Raw genomic sequence first — 20,998 nt, forward strand, 5'->3', positions numbered from 1 at the left:
TGGCGTAGGTCGCAGACATGGCTCGGATCCCGCATTGCTGTGGCTGTGGCGTAGGCCCTAGAAGAGACAAAAAAAAAAAAAAGTCAAAAAAAATACCATATGATACCACTTATACGTGGAATCTAAAACATGGCACAAATGAATCTATCTATGAAATAAGAAACAGACTCACAGATGTGGAGAACAGACTTGTGGTTGCCAAGGGGGAGAGGGGAGGGATGCGTTGAGAGTTTGGGGTTAGAGAGGCAAACTATTACATAAGCAATGAGGTCCTGCCATAGAGGTTCCCATACAGGGAACTATATCCAATCTCTTGGGATAGACCACGATGGAAGATAATGTAAGGAATGTGTATATATGTATGACTGGGTCACTGCTCTATAGCAGAAACTGGCTCAACATTGTAAGTGAACTACACTTTAATAAAAATAAATAAATAAATGGGGCAGAGAAGAGTTGTATGTATTTACCTACAGAGGCACTACCCTTGGAGGGTAGTTAGAAACTGGTAAGAGCGGTTGCCTCTGCAGAGGCGAATAGGTATCTGGAGGCTAGGAAAGGAAGAGACTGATTTTTTTTTTCCCTTGTGCATCCTTTTACACTTTTGAATTTTGAATCATGTCTATAGATTCTTAAGTGTTTGCTACATGAATAATGGTTGCTTCCAACATATCAATCCTTGAAAAAGAAAGCCCCTACTCTGTGCCAGTGGGGAGGGCCAGTCCTCAGGGCATGGGCTCAATGCCCTCAGCCCTGGGTCTGAGTCCCTGAGACACTCTCTGTCCTCCAGCCCAAAGGTGGACAAACTGTATCCGTGTGAAATCATCCGAGAGCAAACGGTGAGCCAGAAGGAAGGCTTCCCAGTTTCTAGGCCAAGCAGCAGGGGTGGAGGGGGCAGTGGAAAAAGGCTCCTGCCCTCTTCCCTGGCCCCAGCCCCCAACTCTTCAGCCCAAGCTATTCTTAGAACCCAGATAATGCCAGCAGTTGCTGCTGCTCATATCAGCTTCCAGAACCACTGACTCTGAGGCCCAGTGCTACCCCCACCCCTGGCACGCTGGCCTCTCTGCCAGGTATGGGCGTCCTGCTCACTCTATCTGCCGCATCCTGCAGGCCACACACACCTGGCCACTGCTGGTAAGTAAGAGGGCTGGGTGGTGGGCCCCTCCAAGACTTCCCTTGCCAGGTGGCTGGGTGGAAATAGGGAGGGCTGAAGGACACCCTAGGGTATGGGATCACCCCCAGCGAGTCTCACCCAACCCTAGTCTCCAAAATATGCTCAGAATATGAACGGTAGGGGTAGGGACTATAGGCATGGGGTAGCCTAGGGAGCTGGGGTGAGGGGAACAGAGACACAGCAGGGAGAAGGCCTAGGAGGGTCAGCGTAGGGCAGAGGAAGCGGAAAAAAGGAGGGAGGGGTGGTAGAAGAGGGTCTGATACCTCTGGCTTTAGGGTCAGATCGTCAGCTCTGTCCCTTTACTGCTATGTGACCTTGAACAGGTCACTTTTTCCTGCTGGAGCTTCAATTCCCAACATAAAACAGGCATAACCTTATTCCACTGGGTTGTTACACAGAGTCAATAAAATAATGTATATAAAGAGCTTAGCCTGTGCCTGGCACATACGAGCGCTATGTAAATGTCTGATGACACTATCATTGGCTCCATCTGAGCAGGCAGTTTCTCAGCTTTGCACCTTCAGGGCCCAGGTTGGGCATGTGTGAGGACCACCTCTTCAAATCCCTGCCCTGCCATTTACAAGCTAAATGACCCTGAGCAAGTTATTTAACCTCTCTGAGCCTTGGGCTCCTTCTCTGCAAAATGGATATACAAAGACTGCCTGCCTTATGATGTTGCTGACACGTATAAATGAACCAGAGTGCTTGCCCAGGGTCAACAATGTGCACACACAAGCCCCATGCAATGTGCATGCTGGGGTAGGCTAGTGGGGAAGCCTTGGGTCTGCCACTCTAGGGATGGAATTTGAGGTAGTTCCCAAGGCAGCCAACATTCTGGAAGACCTGGCCCTCATGGGAAGAAAGTCCAAGGATCTTACGACCACAGCCGCCCAACTCCTTGGCTCCTGTGCCACAGCCCAGGCCCTCCCTGAGGTCTCAGGACAGGCTTGGCCCAACCTAGGTCAGCTTCCCATTTCATTGAGCTCAAAAAATACTCTCTGAAGGCCCCCCCGCCAGATTGAGACTGGTTCTAGGCTTGCTCCTAGGGCTCAGGAGTCTGCCTGGTGGAGTGGAGAAAGCGGGAAGCATTCTCAAAGGACCGATTAGAGGTGGAGTGGGGCTGGGGCTCTGCCCTTGTGATCAAGGTCAAGGAAGTGAAGGGCAGAGAGAGGCTCAAAGAGTTAAGCTTGGAAACCAACCCCGTGGGTCCACCCTGGGTATCCTAAGGTGTGCAGGGTGCTCCTGTGCTCTCCCACATCTCAGGGTATACTGCCCACCCCTCTGCGAACCTGACTTTGTACCTTAAGGTGAAAAGCCTCCTTGAACAGAGTCTTCAGTTTTTTTCTTTTAATGGGTTGAAAATGGTGTTATTATAAATATCTTTATTTTCCTACCTAAGGCTTTGGGCCTTAAATTTCATTTTTCAATTGAAATTTTTGAGATATTTATAGTCACAAGCATTTAGAAGAAATAATATAGGCAGATCCCCTGTACTGACACTGATACAATCCCAAATTTATTAAGATTTTCCCAGTTTTACATAATCTCGTGTGTGTGCGTGTGTGTGTGCACGCGCACTCACGTGCACATGTGTATATTAAGTTCTATACAACTCTACGTTGTGATCACCTGTGTAGGTTCACAGATCCACCACCACAATCAAGACATCGAGCAGTTCCAACAACACAAAGGTGCTCCATTTTTTAGCCAGACCCTCTTCCCTCCCATCCTTAACCCCTGGCAACCTCCGATCTGTCTTCCATTTCTAAAACTATCCATTCAAAAATGTTATCTAGATGAAATCAGACGGTATGTAATCTTTTTGAGATTGGCTTTTTCACTCAGCATAATTAACCCAAGAGATTAATTATGGAGATTAACCCAAGCTGTTCCTTATATCAATAGTTGGTACCTTTTTGTTGCTGAGCAGTGCTCCAAAGTCCGGATGCACCATAGTTTGTTTAACCCTTTACCTGCTGAAGGGAATCTGGATAGCCCTCAGTTTGAGGGGCTGCCTTATCACCTGTGTCCTGGGGTGGGGAGAAGCTAAGGCCAACCACACCCTCCAAATTCTTGTTCCATCCGTCTAGGGATAGATGCCAAGAACTCCCCTCACCCACTCTAACCTCCAACCCAGGCCAGGCATGGGTTTCGCCTGCTATCTGGAAGTAAAGCGTTCCTATGAGACCTTTCCTAAGCCAAAATAGCATAAAGCAAAGAAGCAAAGACCTTAGGACAATTTTGCTAACGGATGAACAAAACAAATCAAGGTAACTGCACAGATGCTCACACAGTTTAAAGGTATGGAGGCCTGGAGTTCCTGTCGTGGCGCAGCGGAAACGAATCCAACTAGTAACCGTGAGGTTGTGGGTTTGATTCCTGGCCTCACACAGTGGGTTAAAGATCCAGTATTGCTGTGAGCTGTGGCACAGATCACAGACGAGGCTCGGATCCTGCGTTGCTGTGGCGGTGGTATAGGCCAGCAGCTGTAGCTCTGACTCAACCCCTAGCCTGGGAACCTCCATACACAGATAGTGCGGCCCTTAAAAAAAAGGGGGGGTATGGAGGCTTGATGCTGAGTGTAGTTTCCTCTGTTCCTCATCTACAAAGCATGAACAATATCAGCACCGCACCTGCTCCACAGGGAATTAAATGAGATAATACTGGTAAAAAGGAATAGGTGCAATGCCTTACATATAATAAGTGTTCAACACACAACTGTTACTGTTCTTTTTTTTTTTTTTTTTTAGGGCCACACCCACAGCATATGGAGGTTCCCAGGCAGGGTCTAATCAGAGCTACAACTGTTGGTCTATGCCACAGCCATGGCAGCGCCAGATCTGAGCCGTGTCGTGTCTGTGACCTACACCACAGCTCATGGCCACGCCAGATCCTTAACCCACTGAGTGAGGCCAGGGATCAAACCCCACAAGCTCAAGGTTCCTAGTCGGATTCATTTCCGCTGAGTCACGATGGAAACTCCTGTTCTTTTTTTCTTATTATCATTATCATCATCCGCAAAATCAGTAGAATAAACAAGGGAAATGAAGGCCACCAATACAGAGACTATGAGAAGGTCAAGAAAGGGGAATTCCTGTTCTCATCCTTCCACAATTCCCTTTTGGTTTCTCTCTTTCCAGCTCCCTCCCTTCTTAGCGAAAGTTTGGGGAGACTATAGCCTCTCCCCGGGGAAAGGCTCCCATCACTGGTTTCAGGGTGACCATTGCCTTTTCCACATGCAGAGAGTTGTCAGTCTCACCCACCACTTCCTAGCTCCAGGGTCTTCCTACAAAGAGCCGGCTGCCTAGGCCCAGAGTCCTGCTATCTTAGAGCCACAGCCAGAGTAAAGGGTCACCTCTTTATCAGAGAGCTGAATCTATTCTGCTTTTATGCCATCCATCCAACTATGCAAAATATTTACTGAAAAATAAACTTTGCTATTCATCTGGGAAATCCTAATGAGATACCTTTTCACACCCACTACCCTGGCAAAACCAAAAAGTTTGACAATCCTGAGTCTTGATGAAATTGCAGAACAGGGCAATTCTAATGCCTTGCTGGCAGGAGTGCAAATTTGTAAATGCATTTAGGAGGGTCATTTGGTATTATCTAGTAAATCTGAAGATGCTCATGACCCTAAATATACCATACAAGGAGGTACATATTATACTGTTTGTCATTTTCTAATAGCAAAATATGAGAGACAACTTGAAGGGTCATTCATAGGAGAACAGGTAAATGAAATGTGGTATCTTTATGTAATGAAACCTACAGATCAGTGAAAACAAACAAGCTAGTTACCCTTATCTACATGGATGAATCGCCCAACATCAGGCTGAGTGAGGAAATCAAGCTGCACAAGAACATGTATGTCAGAATTTCCATTGTGGCTCAGCAGGTTAAGAATCCAACTAGTATCCATGAGGATGCAGGTTTGATCCCTGGCATCCCTCAGTGGGTTAAGGATCCAGCCTTGCTGCAAGCTGCAGCATAGGTTGCCAATAGATAGGACTCAGATCTGGCATGGCAGTGGCGTAGGCCAGCAGCTGCAGCTCTGATTTGCCCCCTAGCCTGGGAATTTCCATGTGCCGTGGGCACGGCCTTAATAAGGAAACACACACACACACACACACGTTACAATTTAAAGTTCAAAACCCATGAAAAACTGTATCATATTTGTTTAGAAACACACACCGAGCAAAATGACTCAAAATGCCTAGGACCTACTTTACACCAAAATTTACTAAAAATGAATCAAAGACCTAAATAGAAGAGCAAAAACTATAAATCTCATAGAAGACACAGGTGTAAATCTTCATGATTTTGGGTTAGGCAATACTTTCATAGATACGACACTCCAAACAGAAGCAACCAAAGACAAGACAGATAAATTTGATTTCATCAAAATTAAAAACAATTTGTGCTTCAAAGGACACTACCAAGAAACTTAAAAGACAACCCATGGAATGCAAGAAACTATTTGCAAATCATAAATCTGATAAAGGGCTGATATCCAGAATATATAAAGAATTGGAGTTCCCTTCGTGGCACAGCGGAAACAAATCTGACTAGGAACCACAAGGTTGTGGGTTTGATCCCTGGCCTTGCTCAGTGGGTTAAGGATCCAGCATTGCCGTGAGCTATGGTATAGGTCAAAGACACGGCTTGGATCCTGTGTTGCTGTGGCGTAGGCCAGCAGGTACAGCTCCGATTAAACTCCTAGCCTGGGAACCTCCATATGCCTAAAAAGGACAATAAAATTTAAAAAAGGACAATAAAATAAAATAAAGAATTCTTATAACTCAACAATATTTTTGCCTTTAAAACAGGCAAAAGATTTTAATAGACATTTCTCCAAAGGAGATATACCAATGGCCAACAAACACATGAAAACATGCTCAATATCATTAGCCACCAGGGAAATGCAAATTGAAACCACAACAAGACGCCACTTCACACCTATTAGGAAGATCATAATCAAACGGACAGTGCTGGTGAGGATGGAAAGACTGGAACTCTCATACACTGCTGGTGGGAATGCCAAATAGGGTAGCCACTTTAGAAGACATTCTGGCAGTTCCTCAAAAAGTTAAACACAGAGTTACCACATGACCCAGCAAGTCTACTTATATACAAGAGAACTGAAAACACATCCACACAAAAACTTGTTCATAACAGCATTATTTATAAGAGCAAAAAGCAGAAATAACCCAAACAGCCCCCAACTGAAGGGTGATCAAAATGTGCTGTATTCACACAATGGAATACCATCCAGGTGTAAAAAGGAATGAAATATTGATCCATACTACAACATGGATGACCCTCGAAAAATCATAGTAAGTGAAAGACGCCACACACAGGATTCCATTTACATTAACTGTCCAGAGCAGACAAACCCATAGAGACACAGAAAGTAGATTAATGACTGCCAGGAGCTGGAGAGAGGGAGGAACAGGAGACTGACTGACAATGCGTAGGAGATTCCTTTTGGGGATGAAAACATTCTGGAATTAGATAGTGATGATGGTCACACAGTCTTGCGGAGGAAAACCCACTAAATTATACACTTAAAAAGGGTCACTTTTATGGTATATGAATTAAATCTTAATTAAAAAACTGCATACGGAGCTTCCGTTGTGGCTCAACGGTAACAAATCCGACTAGTGTCCATGAGGAAGAGGGTTCGATCCCCGGCCTTGCTCAGTGGGTGAAGGATCTGGCGTTGCCATGAGCTGTGGTGTAGGTCTCAGACTCGGCTTGGATCTGGTGTTGCTGTGGCTGTGGTGTAGGCCGGCAGCTGGAGCTCTGATTCAACCCCTTAGCCTGGGAACTTCCATATGCTTTGAATGTGGTCATAAAAAGACAAAAAAAAAAAAAAAAAACCAAACCCTGCATAGAATAATAAGAACGGAGGGGCACAGTTGTTGAGGGGCACCCCAGGGCCTTCAGTTAAAGCAGCAGTGTTTTATTTCATGAGCTAAGTGGTGGGTATATGGATGTCTGTCATACTAATCCTTATACTTTTTCTCAATGTTTTCATAATAAAAATGTAAAAGCATTTACTGAGGGTCCAACCTGGACCAGGAACTGGGCTACCTGGGTGCTGCTATGGTGAGTAAAACTGGATCTCATCCTGCCCCAAAGTAAGTGGATAAGTAGTAAGTGGAAAAGAGGGGCTGTCAGTCAGTCATCTCTCCTTCCTCGGCTTCTGTTTCCTCATGGATGAAATGAGAGCTGGACTAGAAGTTGTTATAGTCTCTGAGGATCCCAGGTATTGAGGGATTGAGCAGCCCACGGCTTCTAGAAGTCATCATGGCACGATGACAGCACAAGCCCTGGAGTGGGTCCTGGGCCATCAGTTATGACAAGTGAACCTAAGGCAAAGCCCAACTGAGGCTGCTGCTTCTCAGTGAAATTGGGACAGTGACTTCTCCCTCCCAGGATTACTGGTCCGTGTAAATGAGATAACACATATAAAGTGTCCGGGACAAGCCTGGCACACAGTAAATCCTCAACACATGGAAGAGTCCTCCCTTTGATTCCAAAGGCATTTCCTGAGCAGCACTGCTGGGCCAGGCCTGTGCTAGGGGCTAGAAGACAGAGGAATTCCATTCGGAATGGCCAAGCAGTGGCCGCCAGCCAGGTGGGGAGACAGCCTCATAATTCCAGGCAGAGTGATGTCATTGCTAAAAAGAGACAGCAGCCACATACACAAATGCAGACCCTGTGCAAAGCAGACCCTGTGCAAAGCAGACCCTGGGACGACATAGATGTTCCAGTTAAGAGGCTCCGTCTTGGCTTGGCAAGAAGCCCTCACAGGGGGAAAGGGGACATACAGAGTTAAGAGACTGGCCTCCATTCATACTGCTCTGCAGCCACCCATGTCTTTTTTTAACCTGGTTCAGACTCAAATGTTCCCACAAACCCTAAGAACAGGGTTTGCAACAGATTCAGAAGTCAGCTTTGGGCAGGCTGAGCTCATGGCACATCCCATTACACTGTGTGTGTAAGGAGCACAATGACTGACAGTGAACTTCCCAGCCCCCAGCTGCATAAGGGAGATGGTAAGAGTACCAACCTTGTGGTAACAGTGAGAGAACACCTGTAAAGACATCAGCCAAGTACTGGGCACTTAATAAGCAGATCAAATAAATATTAGTTATTGTTAGGGGAAAAAAAAGATTCCATTTTGAAAGCAAAGAAACTGGGATTCAGGAGTTCCCGTCGTGGCGCAGTGGTTCACGAATCCGACTAGGAACCATGAGGTTGCGGGTTCGGTCCCTGCCCTTGCTCAGTGGGTTAACGATCCGGCGTTGCCATGAGCTGTGGTGTAGGTTGCAGACGCGGCTCGGATCCCGAGTTGCTGTGGCTCTGGCGTAGGCCGGTGGCTACAGCTCCGATTGGACCCCTAGCCTGGGAACCTCCACATGCCGCGGGAGCGGCCCAAGAAATAGCAACAACAACAACAACAAAAAGACAAAAAAAAAAAAGAAACTGGGATTCAGAGAGGTGAGAAGTCCAGCCCATAGTCACACCGCTAGTCTGAGTCAGGATTTGAACTCGGGGCAGAGACATCAAAGGCTCAGTGCATCACAAACTCCTGTTATCCACACTTGCCATGGAGTGAGGGACCGGCAAAGCCTTGAGGCCAGAAAGACCTCAGGCAATTCTTTAATCCTGGGTCCCCTGATCTGGGATCCCTGCGTGGGCCCAAAGAGGTCTTCAAATTCCTCCACGTGATTTGCAAAATGTTTGGCTCTAATGGAGATTCTCAAAGAAGTCTATGGCGGCAAAACCAACAAAACGCTGATGCCCTCACTTAGCTTGTTATCCACCCAATGGAGATGCAGTACCCACCCTGAAAGGCTGTGAGGGGATCGAATGAGATCGTTTTAGGCAAGTACCTGAAACAGGCTAAGCTTTCACCTAACATTGGTTTCCTTCCCTTCCTCCCTCCCCAGCTTACTTCCATCAGTCAGCAAATCTTATCAAGTATCTACTATTCCAGGTGCTGGGGGTAAAGTGGTGACCAAGACAGAACTGCCCCTGTTTTCATGAAGCTCCCACTCTGGTGGAGGGAAACAGACAAATATAATGAATACTTTCAGATACTAGTAAGTGCTAGGAAGAAAATACACAGGATAATGTGATCAGGTGGGGATGTCATCTGAGGAGGAAACATCTGAATTACAAGAAGGAGCCACTTAAGCCAAGATTTAAGGAAAAGCACCTGTGCAGATGAAGCAAAAAAGGCAAAGTCCTGTTAGAAAGACCCTGGCCAAGAGCCCCTCACTCCCAGTCCCATCCCAAACTGGGTCCCCTTGAACAAGCCACATAACTTCTGAGGCTCAGCTGCCACAGCTACAACATGGGACTGACGATACCTTACCTGCTACCATGTGAGGGGACTCAGCCAGAGGGGTGTTAAGGTCTGGGGTCTGCCTCAAATCTCACCAACAGGCATCTGATACACATCAACTGGCACTCATCCTGGAAGAGGGGAACCTGCACAGAGAACTCTGGGTCATGATATCTTATTGTGAATTTCATGCTACACTAGAAATAGCTTCTTTTGTTTCTTGTTAACATGGTGGACTTTTCCTGGCACCTGGGGCCTAATAAGTAACTGCTGCTTCAGACTCTCCCTTAGGTAGAAAAGCAGACAAAAGAAGGTATCATAAAAACACTGTTGTGGCAACAACCAGACCACCTATCCCTTCGTTCCTACCAACAAGACTGGAAGGCTCAGTCCGTCCTGTAGATGAAGAATGTACATACTTTATTTTTATTTATTTATTTACTTAGTCTTTTCAGGGCCTGCACCCGCAGCGTATGGACAAACCCAGGCTAGGGGTCGATTTCGAGCTATAGCTGCTGGCCTATGCCATAGCCACACCAGATCTGAGGCATGTCTGCAACCTACACCACAGCTTATGGCAACGCCGGTTGGATCCTTAACCCACTGAGTGAGGCCAGGGATCAAACCTGTGTCCTCATGGATGCTAGTCAGATTCGTTTCCGCTGAGCCACGATGAGAACTCCTATATATACTTTAAGGAGTTGAAAACATCCTGTCCCCTGGATTGAGCCACTGATTCATAACCAATTAGTCATAGTTCTCTCTCCTAAATCTCTCTTTAATCTGTTCCCTTCTCTCCATCTCCTCAGCCCTGCTTCATCATCTCACACCTTAACTTTCTCTGAGCTCTGTCCCTGGCCTTGGTCTCCCCATTTACAAAGCATCTGACATGCCATAACCAGCACCTCACACTCTGTGTCTCTCTCTTGCTTAAAATCCTTAGCTCATTGGACAAATGCTAAACTTCTAAATCTAGCATCAACGGCTCCTCAAGACTGAGCTCCTAAAAGGCTGCTCCAACTTCCGGGCTCTCCCCAGCACCTATGCCAAACTCTTCACTGTCTCTAAAGCAAGACTAGCCACATTCAGAATTATTTGCCTTTGCTGTTTCTGCTGCTACTTGGTACCCAGTTCCCATTCCTGCCTCTCACCTCCACCCTCATTTCCTTCACTGCTTACACATCGCTATCCATCCTTCCAAACCCTAAAAGCCTTCTCCATTTCCCCCCAAACACCATTTACCTTTTTTTTTTTTTTTTAAGGACCACACCTGCAGCATATGGAAGTTCCCAGGCTAGGAGTTGAATAGGGGCTGCAGCTGCCGGCCTACCTACCTACCTATGCAGCAGCTTGCAGCAATACTGGATCCTTAACCCACCAAGCTACGGCTGGGATCAAACCAAAATCTTCACAGACACTATGTCAGGGTCTTAACCAGATGAGCCACAACAGGAACTCCCTTAACTGTCTACTTTTTGAATCAGATGTGAAAGCAGGGCCTCTGTCTTATTCATAGTTAATTCCCCAGAGCCTGAACTGATAAATTCAGTTTAACTAAAATTCCTATCAGGTGCTTCAGACTGAGAGAATCCTATCACAGAGCAGCTGGGGAGCTGCCAAGGGGTAAGGTGGAGGGTAGGGATCAAAAATCTGCATTTAAAAAGGCAAACAAAAACTGCCCCACATCCTGATGCAAGTGATAGTGGACATTTTGAGAAGCAATGGATCACCCTGAAACATTTCTAAAAACTGCTGGAAAAATGAAAATATTTTCCTTTCACCTTGAAGGCTTTTCCTGCAGCTGCCCCAGGGTTGCAGAAATCTGGTGTTCTTCTCTGGGACCCAGCTGGGTACAAAGCTAAAGCCTGGGTTTCAACACTGGCAGCCCTCCCCGTCTCAGGGCCTTTTACTACCACACTGTCCATCACCAACTGTGTGTCTCCCAGGGAGTGACTGTTCCATTCTGGGTATCGGTTTCCCCACCTTGCATCGGACGTCACCAGCTCTGACGTCCTGCGAGCTAAGCAAACTCGTAGCTCTCCGCTGAACCTACAGGGCTCCTCCCCTCCCTCCCAAGGTCCTGTCCGCCTGGGTCCAGCCGACGCACCCCGTAGGCCAAGGCTGCCCTCATACGGACTGCCCCTTCCCAGCCACCGTCCAGCTCCGGAGGAACGGGTCTCCACCCCCGCTCTGCTCTAGAGGCTCCGCCGGGGCGGCCCGCGCAAGCGCGTTGGGTCGTATCGAGGCCCCGCCTCCTGAAGCTCGGGTTAGGGCGCTACGGGTCTGAGTACGGTGCGCGGCGGGACGACGAACGAGTAGGTTGGGGCGCGGCAACGGCGGCCGGCAAGGGTCACGCTTCTTCGGGAGGAAGGCCATGAGGGAGGGGTCTGGCTCGCGATAGGAACCCCGGAGGCCAGGAGATGTTGCAGCTCCTACGCACGGCGGGGACCTGGAACCTGGTGTCCAGTTAGGGGGTGGGGCTGGTGCTTCTGGATTCCAAATTCCCTAGATCTCCTGACTTCAGGTCGGGCAGGTGTCGGGGGATCGGTGCCCGTGAGACTAGAACCGGAGTTTGGGTTTTTTGTTTTTTAAACCACAACAGAACTGGGAGCGATTAGAGCCAGACTTTGTCCAGGATGGGAGCGAGCGGGCCCGAGAGGTGGGACAGGCCTGGGCAGGAGACCGTGGTGTTGCCCCGGGCCTCACGCAGGCGTTGGCGTTGCCCGGATTTAAAGTCCGACCAGGTTTTCTTGTGGGCGTTTTAAGACTTTTGGTGATCTGTCCCCAGCCTGTCAGTCATCATCGTTCTTTCATTTAACATTCACTGAATACAGTAGTAAGCTCTGGAGCTAGACATGTGATCAAAACACACATGCTATTCCCTGTGGTACAGGGAAATTAATGGGTTGTAGAAAGAAGCCCTGGGCAGAGACTAGGGACAGCCGTGAACGCTGGTCAGGAATGGCGGGGATTGTCCCAAAGAGAGATAAAAGCAAGTGCTAATGCCTGGGAGCAGGAGAGAAGCTGGTGTTTTTCTAGTCACTGAAGGTACCTCACTCTGAATCTGTTTAGTGCCCAAGGAAAAGATGGTGGTAGCCAGAACTAGGATCTTAACAGTGGAGGTAGAGAGAAATCAAGGAATTCAGAGTACATATATTTAGATAGAATCCACAGGATCTGGGGGGAGAATAGAGTGTAGGAGAGAAGTGTATACAGGGCTTGGGTGCCTGACTGGGGTTGATCAAGAGTAGGAGCAGATTTGTGGGGAGACAACTACACAGTCTATTCTGGTTCTTTGGAGACTCAGTAAGCAGTTGGATGTTCTCCTTTGAAGGTCAGGAAAAGTGACAGTACAGTGAAGGTACAGATTTGAGTGTCATCAGCACAACAGAAATAAAGCCACAAGAAGGGTTGAGACTGTAGAATGAGAAAAACAAAGGACCCGATTAGCACTTTTCATAGTGATTTTTTTTTGTCTTAGCTTTCTCTATGTCCTTAGTCCTGACATTAGATGCCAGTCAGTGTTTACCAACTAAACAAAAGCCCAACAGCAGGCAGAGATGTCAGAATCCCAGAGTTGTGAAGAGATGGGGGCCAGTGGAGGGTTCCATTGCTCCGATGTCAGAGTCACAGTTTCTAGTCTTGGCTCTGCCACCAGGTTGCTGGTTGACTTTTGACAAGCCTTCCACCTGTAGAATGGGTACAGCCAAAAGAAATTCCCATGTACAGAGCTTCAAACACTGCTAAGACCCTACACACACATTTTTTTCTCATTTAATCCACATGATGCCCTTATTTATAAAGGAAGTAATTATTATGGATTTAAACCCAGGCCTGACTGACCCCAGAGCTTTGTTCTCTAACTCTGACTGCCCTTATCTATGTCTCACCTGACGTGGATGATGTCAGGACCCACTTTAAATCACATGTTCATTCTTTCAAAACATTGTGCTGAGGCTGACAAACTTTCAGGATTGGTCTAGCATCAGTTCTGTCATGGAGAGTGGGGGATGGAGCTGAATGTGATGGAGGTTACTTGTCAGCTCTCTTCCTGGGACCACTGAGCTGGCAGCCATATTCTGTTCCTAAACTCAAATGACAATAGGGCAAAACAAAATTAATGACTGGGGTTTCCAGATTTTTGTCCAGATCTTTCTTAAACCCCCGGGGCCTGCTGCAAAATCAGTGTCAAAGTGTGAGTTGGTTCACCCTGTGTCTCTGGCAGCTCTGGGTTGGACTCTTCCTGTTACATCCGGCACTTGGGTTTCAGTTGTTTCCATCTTGCTAATGCAATTTCTCAAAAGTATTTTCTGTCTTTTGGTGCTGTAATGATAGATGTCCATGCAAGGAATGTAATCATTTCCTGCTAGTGAGTTTGCTTCTGGCTAGTATGCGGGAGAAGTTCATCTTATTTGCACTTGATATTATTCTACAAAAGGCTCCTTTCCCTGACCCCCACATTATTTATTTAAAACCTGCCGACATGGGTTGTCGGAGCTAGAAGGGAAATTAATGATATATTGCAGTGGTTCCCGTCCCAGGAACATTTATGAAAAATATAGAGCTTCAGCCTGTCCCTCCTCTCAGACTTCTTGAATCAGAATCTGAATAGGGCCCTGGGATTTGTATTCCTTTCCAACTTCTCCAGAATATTCAGCCAGGTTTGGAAACCATGGTCTATAGGCAGAGAACCTGTAGCCCTGGGAGCACATATGACATTAACGCCTCTTTCTCTAGTGGAAAGCAATGGGCTGGGAGTCCAGAGACCTGGGTTCAAGTCCAGGTTTTACTAGTCATTACCTTGGGCAACTCATTTCATCTCTCTGAGCCTCTGCCCCCTTATTGTGAGAAGAATCCCCTCGTTATATTAGGAGTCACAAGAGAGAACAGCAATGGAAATGCTTTGTCAAGCTTTCTGTTTTGTGCTCATGGAAATTGTTAAGAGCTGCTAGCCAGTGTTCACTTCCCTGTACCACAGGACAGTTGCTGGGCCCCAGACCATCTGTTACCAAGCCCTCCCTTCTCCTTCTGTTGCAGGTTGGGATGGCCACCGGCTGGGGGAGCCTCTTGCAGGATGAGCAGCAGCTGGAGGAGCTGGCAAGGCAGGCTGTGGACCGGGCACTGGCTGAGGGAGTGTTGCTAAGGACCTCACAGGAGCCCAGCTCCTCAGAGGTAAGCCCCTCACCCCTCCTCACAGCACTGACCACACTGTTCGGGTCCTACTGGATCCCTGCTAGGCTGAAGGCAGGTCCTTTGGAGCAGAGACCACATCTCTTTTGCTTTATTTTTTTTTTTTCAATAACTAAAATTGATCTCTAGAGCTATATAAATTTAAAAAGCACCATACTAGAGTAATCAAATTTAAGTCTGGGGGTTGAAGTGTAACTTAGGCAAGTTAATCTCTCTCAGCTACAGTTTCTTCAAACATAAAAAAGAGATGCTAATGGGACCTACCTCATGGAGTTGGTAAGAGAATTAAAGGTAAATCACATGAAGCACCTTGCCCAGTGAACTATCCCCTTAATCACACTACCTTCTCTGTCATTGGTTTGTGGTGTATCCTTCCAGGTCTTTCTCTGTGCATTTATGTACATATATGTGTACAAAGAAATCCAGGGGAGTTCCCACTGTGGCTTGGGTTAAGACCTGACTAGTATCCTTGAGGATTCAGGTTCAATCCCTGACCTCCATCAGTCGGTTAAGGATCCGTTGTTGCTGCAAGCTGCGGCGTGGGTCACAGACACAGCTCAGATTCTGACTTACTGAAGCTGTGGGTAGGCTGACAGCTGCAGCTCTCATTCAGCCCCTAGCCTGGGAACTTCCATATTCTGCAGGTGTGGCCCTAAAAAGAAATACAGTTGACCCTTGAATGACGCAGGGGTTAGGGGTGCCAGCCCTCTGCACAGTTGAAAATCTGCATAACTTATAGTTGACCCCCCCATATATGCCATTCCTCTGTATCAGTTTCAGCATTCTTGGATTCAACCAACCTCAGATCATGTAGTACTGTGGTATTTACTATTGAAAAAAAAATCTGGAGTTCCCGTCGTGGCGCAGTGGTTAACGAATCCGACTAGGAACCATGAGGTTGCGGGTTCGGTCCCTGCCCTTGCTCAGTGGGTTAACGATCCGGCGTTGCCATGAGCTGTGGTGTAGGTTGCAGACGCGGCTCGGATCCCGCATTGCTGTGGCTCTGGCGTAGGCCGGTGGCTACAGCTCCGATTCAACCCCTAGCCTGGGAATCTACATATGCCGCGGGAGCGGCCCAAGAAATAGCAATGACAACAACAACAACAACAACAAAGAAATCTGTGTAGAAGTAGACCCATGCAATTCAAACTCAGGTTGTTCAAGGGCCAACTGTATATAGTTTTTAAAAAACAAATTAGATCATATATATTATTCTGTGATGTATTTTTGTTTTTCATTTAACAATCTGTCTTAGAACTCTGTCCAACTCCCTCCATTAAGGTCAGCTCCATTCTGATGCATAGCATTCCGGGTGTGGGTGGATCACAGTTTAACTTTCCTCTCCTGATGGCTATTTAGGTGATATCTAATGTTTTATCACTACAAATAGCACTACAGGAAATATCCACCTACAAGCCTGTTTGGGCACCTGCATGTATATTTCTCTAGAGTTGATACATAAAAGTAGAATGGCTTAGTCCAAACCACATCTTAAAAAAAAAAAAAAATCTCATCCTTTAAATTTTTGTTTTATTTTGTGACTAGATAAGACATTTTCATAGTTCAAAATTCAAAGGATTTAAGAGTTTACAGTTTAACCCTCCCTTCCACATTCCCTAGCCACCCAGTTGTTCTGTCCTTAAGGCAGTTTGTGTTTTAGCATTCTTGTTTATTCGTTCAGTTGGCTTATTCATAACAAGAAAATAATACATACTCCTTTCCCCCACCTTTTACACAAAGAAACATATAGACAAGCTCTTTCATGCCTTAACATATACCTTATGATTATTCACATTCGTGCCTAAGGAGCTTCCACCATCTTTTTTTACCAAGCCACATTCTCTTTTGTCTCTGTGTGCCCAGAACCTAATTAAGGGCCTGGTGGGAAGTCCAAGAATAACTGTTTACTGAGGCCCAATTGAATGAGAATGGCTGTCACCTAAGGTAGGCTGATTCTATGAAAGGTCTGCCTCTGGCTTTGGGAATGTAATTGCATGGTTTGTGAACTTACAGATTTTGTGAACTGCTTGTGTGAACCCAGGATGAAGCAGTTTCCACTCCAAGATTTTATTCTGTTAATCAAAAGATATTGTGTGAAGGTCCAACACTTGCTCTTTCTGGAACTTAATGGGACCTAAAAAAGGCCCAGTACTCAGTGAGATTCCCAATCCAGAGAAAAAAGACAGGAAGTGTGTGTATGTGTATGGGTGGTAGAGGGGATTTCATTTCTAATCTTTCCCAGGTGTCTGTTCTATGCCAAGTCATTCTAGGCACTGAGGACACAGAAGTGAGTCAGCCAGACACCTTAGCCTCTGGAACTTATGGTCTAATTGTAAAATGCACCACAAGACAAAATTAAATATTGTCAGTTCTATGAGGAAACATAGGCAGCCTGCTACACCCTATTAGCTATCATTTATTGAGTATTTACCACATGCTAGGCACTATTCTAAATACTTTGGAATCTCTAACTCGTTTAATCCTCATCACAGCAGAGATGAAGAGGCCAAGGCCCAGAGAAATTAAGTAACTTGCCAGAAGTCATTTAAATGGTGGTATAACTGGCAGGGCCAGAATTCAAAGCCAAGGACTTTGCCTTCTGTGTCCATGCTCTGAAATTCCATGCTTTACCTGCCTCTCCCACAATACTGTATGGGACACCTGGAAGAAGGAGCAATTCATTAGTAGTATTTGAACCAGATCTGAAGAGACAACAGCATGGCAGAGGCTCCAAAGAAGGAAGAGGTGATGGAGTTCCTGTCATGCTTCAGCAGATTCAGAACCTGCCTAGTATCCATGAGGATGCAGGTTCAATCCCTGGCCTCGCTCAGTGGGTTAAGGATCTGGTGTTGCCAAAAGTTGTGGTGTAGGTTGCAGATGTGGCTCAGATCCAGCATTGCTGTGCTGTGGTGTAGGCCATCAGCTGCAGCTCTGATTCAACTCCTAGCCTGGGAACTTCCTGCCTCAGGAGGGCCCTAAAAAAAGGGGGGGGGGAAGGAAGAGGTAAAAAATGTTCAAGAGAATGCAGCTGAATGCAGGGAACATTGTGGATATAATGGGAATCGTGAGAAAGAGGCAGGCCAAAGTCAGAAGAGCCAGGAGGCTTTGGGTGTTGGGTGGAAGAAGAGTGTGAACTTTATCCTGTAAGGCCCTACAGACCAGCTCTGTGCATACTAAATAGTTGGCTCCTGGAGTGTTTAGAGAGTTAATTTGCTTTTTGAGTACATGAACAGGGGACAAAATTCAAAAGGGTAGTCAGTAATAAATAAATCTCCTTCCTCCAATAACTGTTTTCCCTCCCCAGAGGCAAGCATTGTTGACAGTTTTTTCCAGAGTGTCTTTAAAAAGTCAGAGCCAACATTTTTTTTTAAAATGAAGTATAGTTTTTTTCCCCCTGTCTTTTTAAGCTGCACCCATGGCATATGGAAGTTCACAGGCTAGGGGTTAAATTAGAGGGGCAGCTGCCAGCCACAGCCACAGCCACACCAGATCTGAGCCACATCTGTGACCTACACCACAGCTCATGGCAATGCTGGATCCTTAACCCACTGAAAGAGGGCAGGGATCAAAGCTGTGTCCTCCTGGATACTAGTCGGTTTGTTAACTGCTGAGCCATAATGGGAACTCCCTTTACTGAAGTATAGTTGATTTACAATATTATATTATTTTCAGGTGTACAACATAGTGATTTAGTATTTTTGCAAATTATATTCCATTATAGATTATTAACAGAATAGTTCCCTGTGCTATGGCCTTGTTGCTTATCGTTTTTATATGTAGTAGTTTGTATCTATTAGTCTCCTACCTCTAATTTGTCCCTTCCCACTTTTGGTAACCACATATGGAAGCCCCTTTCTTTTCTGTATCTGTGACTCTGTTTCTGTTTTGCATATACATTCATTTGTATTATTTTTATTATTTATTTATTTATTTATTGGCCACATCTGCAGCATGTAGAAGTTCCTGTGTCAGGGATTGAACCTGAGCCACTGTGGTGATGCCAGATCCTTAACCCACTGTGCCACAAGGAACTCCCATTTGTATTTTTTTGGAGGGGGTACATGTGCAGCATATGGAAGTTCCCAGGCTAGGGGTCGAATTGGAGCCACAGATGCCAGCCTGCACAACAGCTACAGCAACGCAGGATCTGAGCCATGTCTGTGACCTACACCACAGCTTGCAGCAACATGGGATGCTTAACCCACTGAACAAGGCCAGGGATCAAACCTGCACCCTCATGGATACTAGTTGGATTCATTACCACTGAGCCACACTGGGAACTCCTGTATTATTTTTTAGATTCTACTTATAAGCTATGTGCAGTATTTGTCTTTGTCTGACTTATTTCACTAATATTCTTTAAGTCCATCTGTATTGCTGCAAATGGCAGTATTTAATTCTTTTTATGGCTGAGTAGTATATTCCAGTGTGTGTGTGTGTGTGTGTGTGTGTGTGTGTGTATGAACAACATCTTTTTTTTTTTTTTGTCTTTTTAGGGCTATGCCCACACATATGGAGTTTCCCAGGCTAAGGGTCAAATCAGAGCTACAGCTGCTGGCCTACGCCACAGCCACACCAGATCCAAGCCACGTCTGCGACCTACACCACAGCTCATGGCAGTGCCAGAATCCTTAACCTACTGAGCGAGGGCAGGGATCGAACCCGCAACCTCATGGTTCCTAGTCGGTGAATCACATCTTCTAAGTCCAGTCACGTATTGGTGGGCACTGGCATGTTTCCATGTCTTGGCAATTATAAATAGTGTTGCTATGAACACTGAGATGCATGCATCTTTTCAAATTAGTGTTTTCAATTTTTACAGATATGTACCAGAAGTATAATTGATGGAGTATATTGTAGTTCTATCTTTAGTTTTGTGAGGAACCTCCATACTGTTTTCCATAGTACCTGCATCAACTTAATTTCTACCAACAGTGTACACAAGTTGCCTTTCCTCTCCAACATTTGTTATTTGTACACCTTTTAATGATAGCCATTTTGACAGGTGTGAAGTGATTATCTCATTGTTGTTTTAATTTGCAGTTCTCTACTTAGTGATGTTGAGCATCTTTTCATGTGCCTGTTGGCCATCTCTATGTCTTCTTTGGAAAAGTGTCTATTCAGGTCTTTTGCCCATTTTTTGATAGGGTTGTTTGTTTTTTTGGTGTTGAGTTGTTTGTATGTTTTGGACAGTATTCCCTTGTCAGTTGCATCATTTGCAGATCTTTTCTCCCATTCTATGGTTATCTTTTTGTTTTATCTTATGTCAAAGAGTCCTCTGCCTATGTTCTTTTCTAGGAGTTTTAGTTTCAGGTTACATTTAGGTCTTTAAATCATTTTGAGGTCATTTTTGTATATGGTGTGAGGAAATGTTCTAATCTCATTGTTTTACATCTGGCTTGCCAGTTTTCCCAGCATTACTTACTGATGGGACTTTCTTTCTTGTGGTATATTCTTGCTTCCTTTGTTATAGATTTAGTGACCATATGTGCATGGGTTTATTTCTGGGTTCTCTGTTCTGTTCCATTGATCTATGTCTGTTTTTATACCAGTCCCAGGCTGTTTTCGTTACTCTAAATTGTAGTATAGTTTGAAGTCTGAGATGCTATACCTCCAACTTTGTTCTTTTTTTTCTCAAGGTTGCTTTGGCAATGCAGGGTCTTTTGTGGTTCCATGTTAATTTTAGAATTATTTGTTTTGGTTTGGTGAAAAATGTCATGAGTATTTTGATACGAATTCCTGGCTCTGCCAAAGGGCAGAGAAGTCAGAATGCAGCTGAACTCCAGGCCTGGCAAACTGGGTCACCATCTCCAGCACTGGGGGAAAACCACTCCTGGCTTCCACTCTGGGAGCCAAAGTTCACTTCTGCCGCAGTTGTTCTGTCATTACTCTCCCTCTTCCCAAACCAGAAGGCAAGGGACTGGGCTTGGTTGGGAATGAACTGGTTTGGAGCAGTCTGCGTGTGTGTAGGGGGGTGTTCTTTACTAATCGCCATGGTTCAGATTCCAGTGTCACTTAACAAACAGCTTTGTGTAATTTTGGACATGCTACTTATCCTCTCTGATGAGTTCCCTTATCTATTTATTGGGTACAGATAATAATAGTATGGTTCTCATAGGGTTAAATGATGAATCCATGTATTTAAAATAGTCCTGAGAACACAGTAAATGCTTATTAATTTTTGTTTTGTTTATTCGTTTTTGGCCATTTTGCTTCTAATCTTTTTTTTTTTTTTAATGTAAAGAGATAAAGTATTGGAAAACCTAGAAGTTCTC

At 45.7% G+C, this 20,998-nt stretch overlaps 1 protein-coding gene and 1 long non-coding RNA gene across 2 annotated transcripts in view; one reads left to right on the top strand and one right to left on the bottom strand.

Annotated features, from left to right (window-relative positions):
* Positions 1–11,738, bottom strand: LOC125122654 (uncharacterized). The gene is made up of 3 exons (XR_007133873.1): positions 11,517–11,738; positions 9,564–9,679; positions 1–57 (listed from the first exon to the last, which is right to left on the bottom strand). It is a non-coding gene; the product is annotated as an uncharacterized LOC125122654 (long non-coding RNA).
* Positions 11,708–20,998, top strand: part of GSS (glutathione synthetase) — a 26,373-nt gene continuing 17,082 nt past the window's right edge. The window contains exons 1-2 of the mRNA XM_047771254.1: positions 11,708–11,848; positions 14,571–14,705. Coding sequence (XP_047627210.1) covers positions 14,577–14,705 — 129 coding nt within the window. The 5' untranslated portion in view covers positions 11,708–11,848; positions 14,571–14,576. The remainder of the gene's footprint in view (positions 11,849–14,570; positions 14,706–20,998) is intronic.

This window comes from Phacochoerus africanus, chromosome 3 (assembly GCF_016906955.1).
Source record: "Phacochoerus africanus isolate WHEZ1 chromosome 3, ROS_Pafr_v1, whole genome shotgun sequence".
Classification (NCBI taxonomy): domain Eukaryota; kingdom Metazoa; phylum Chordata; class Mammalia; order Artiodactyla; family Suidae; genus Phacochoerus; species Phacochoerus africanus.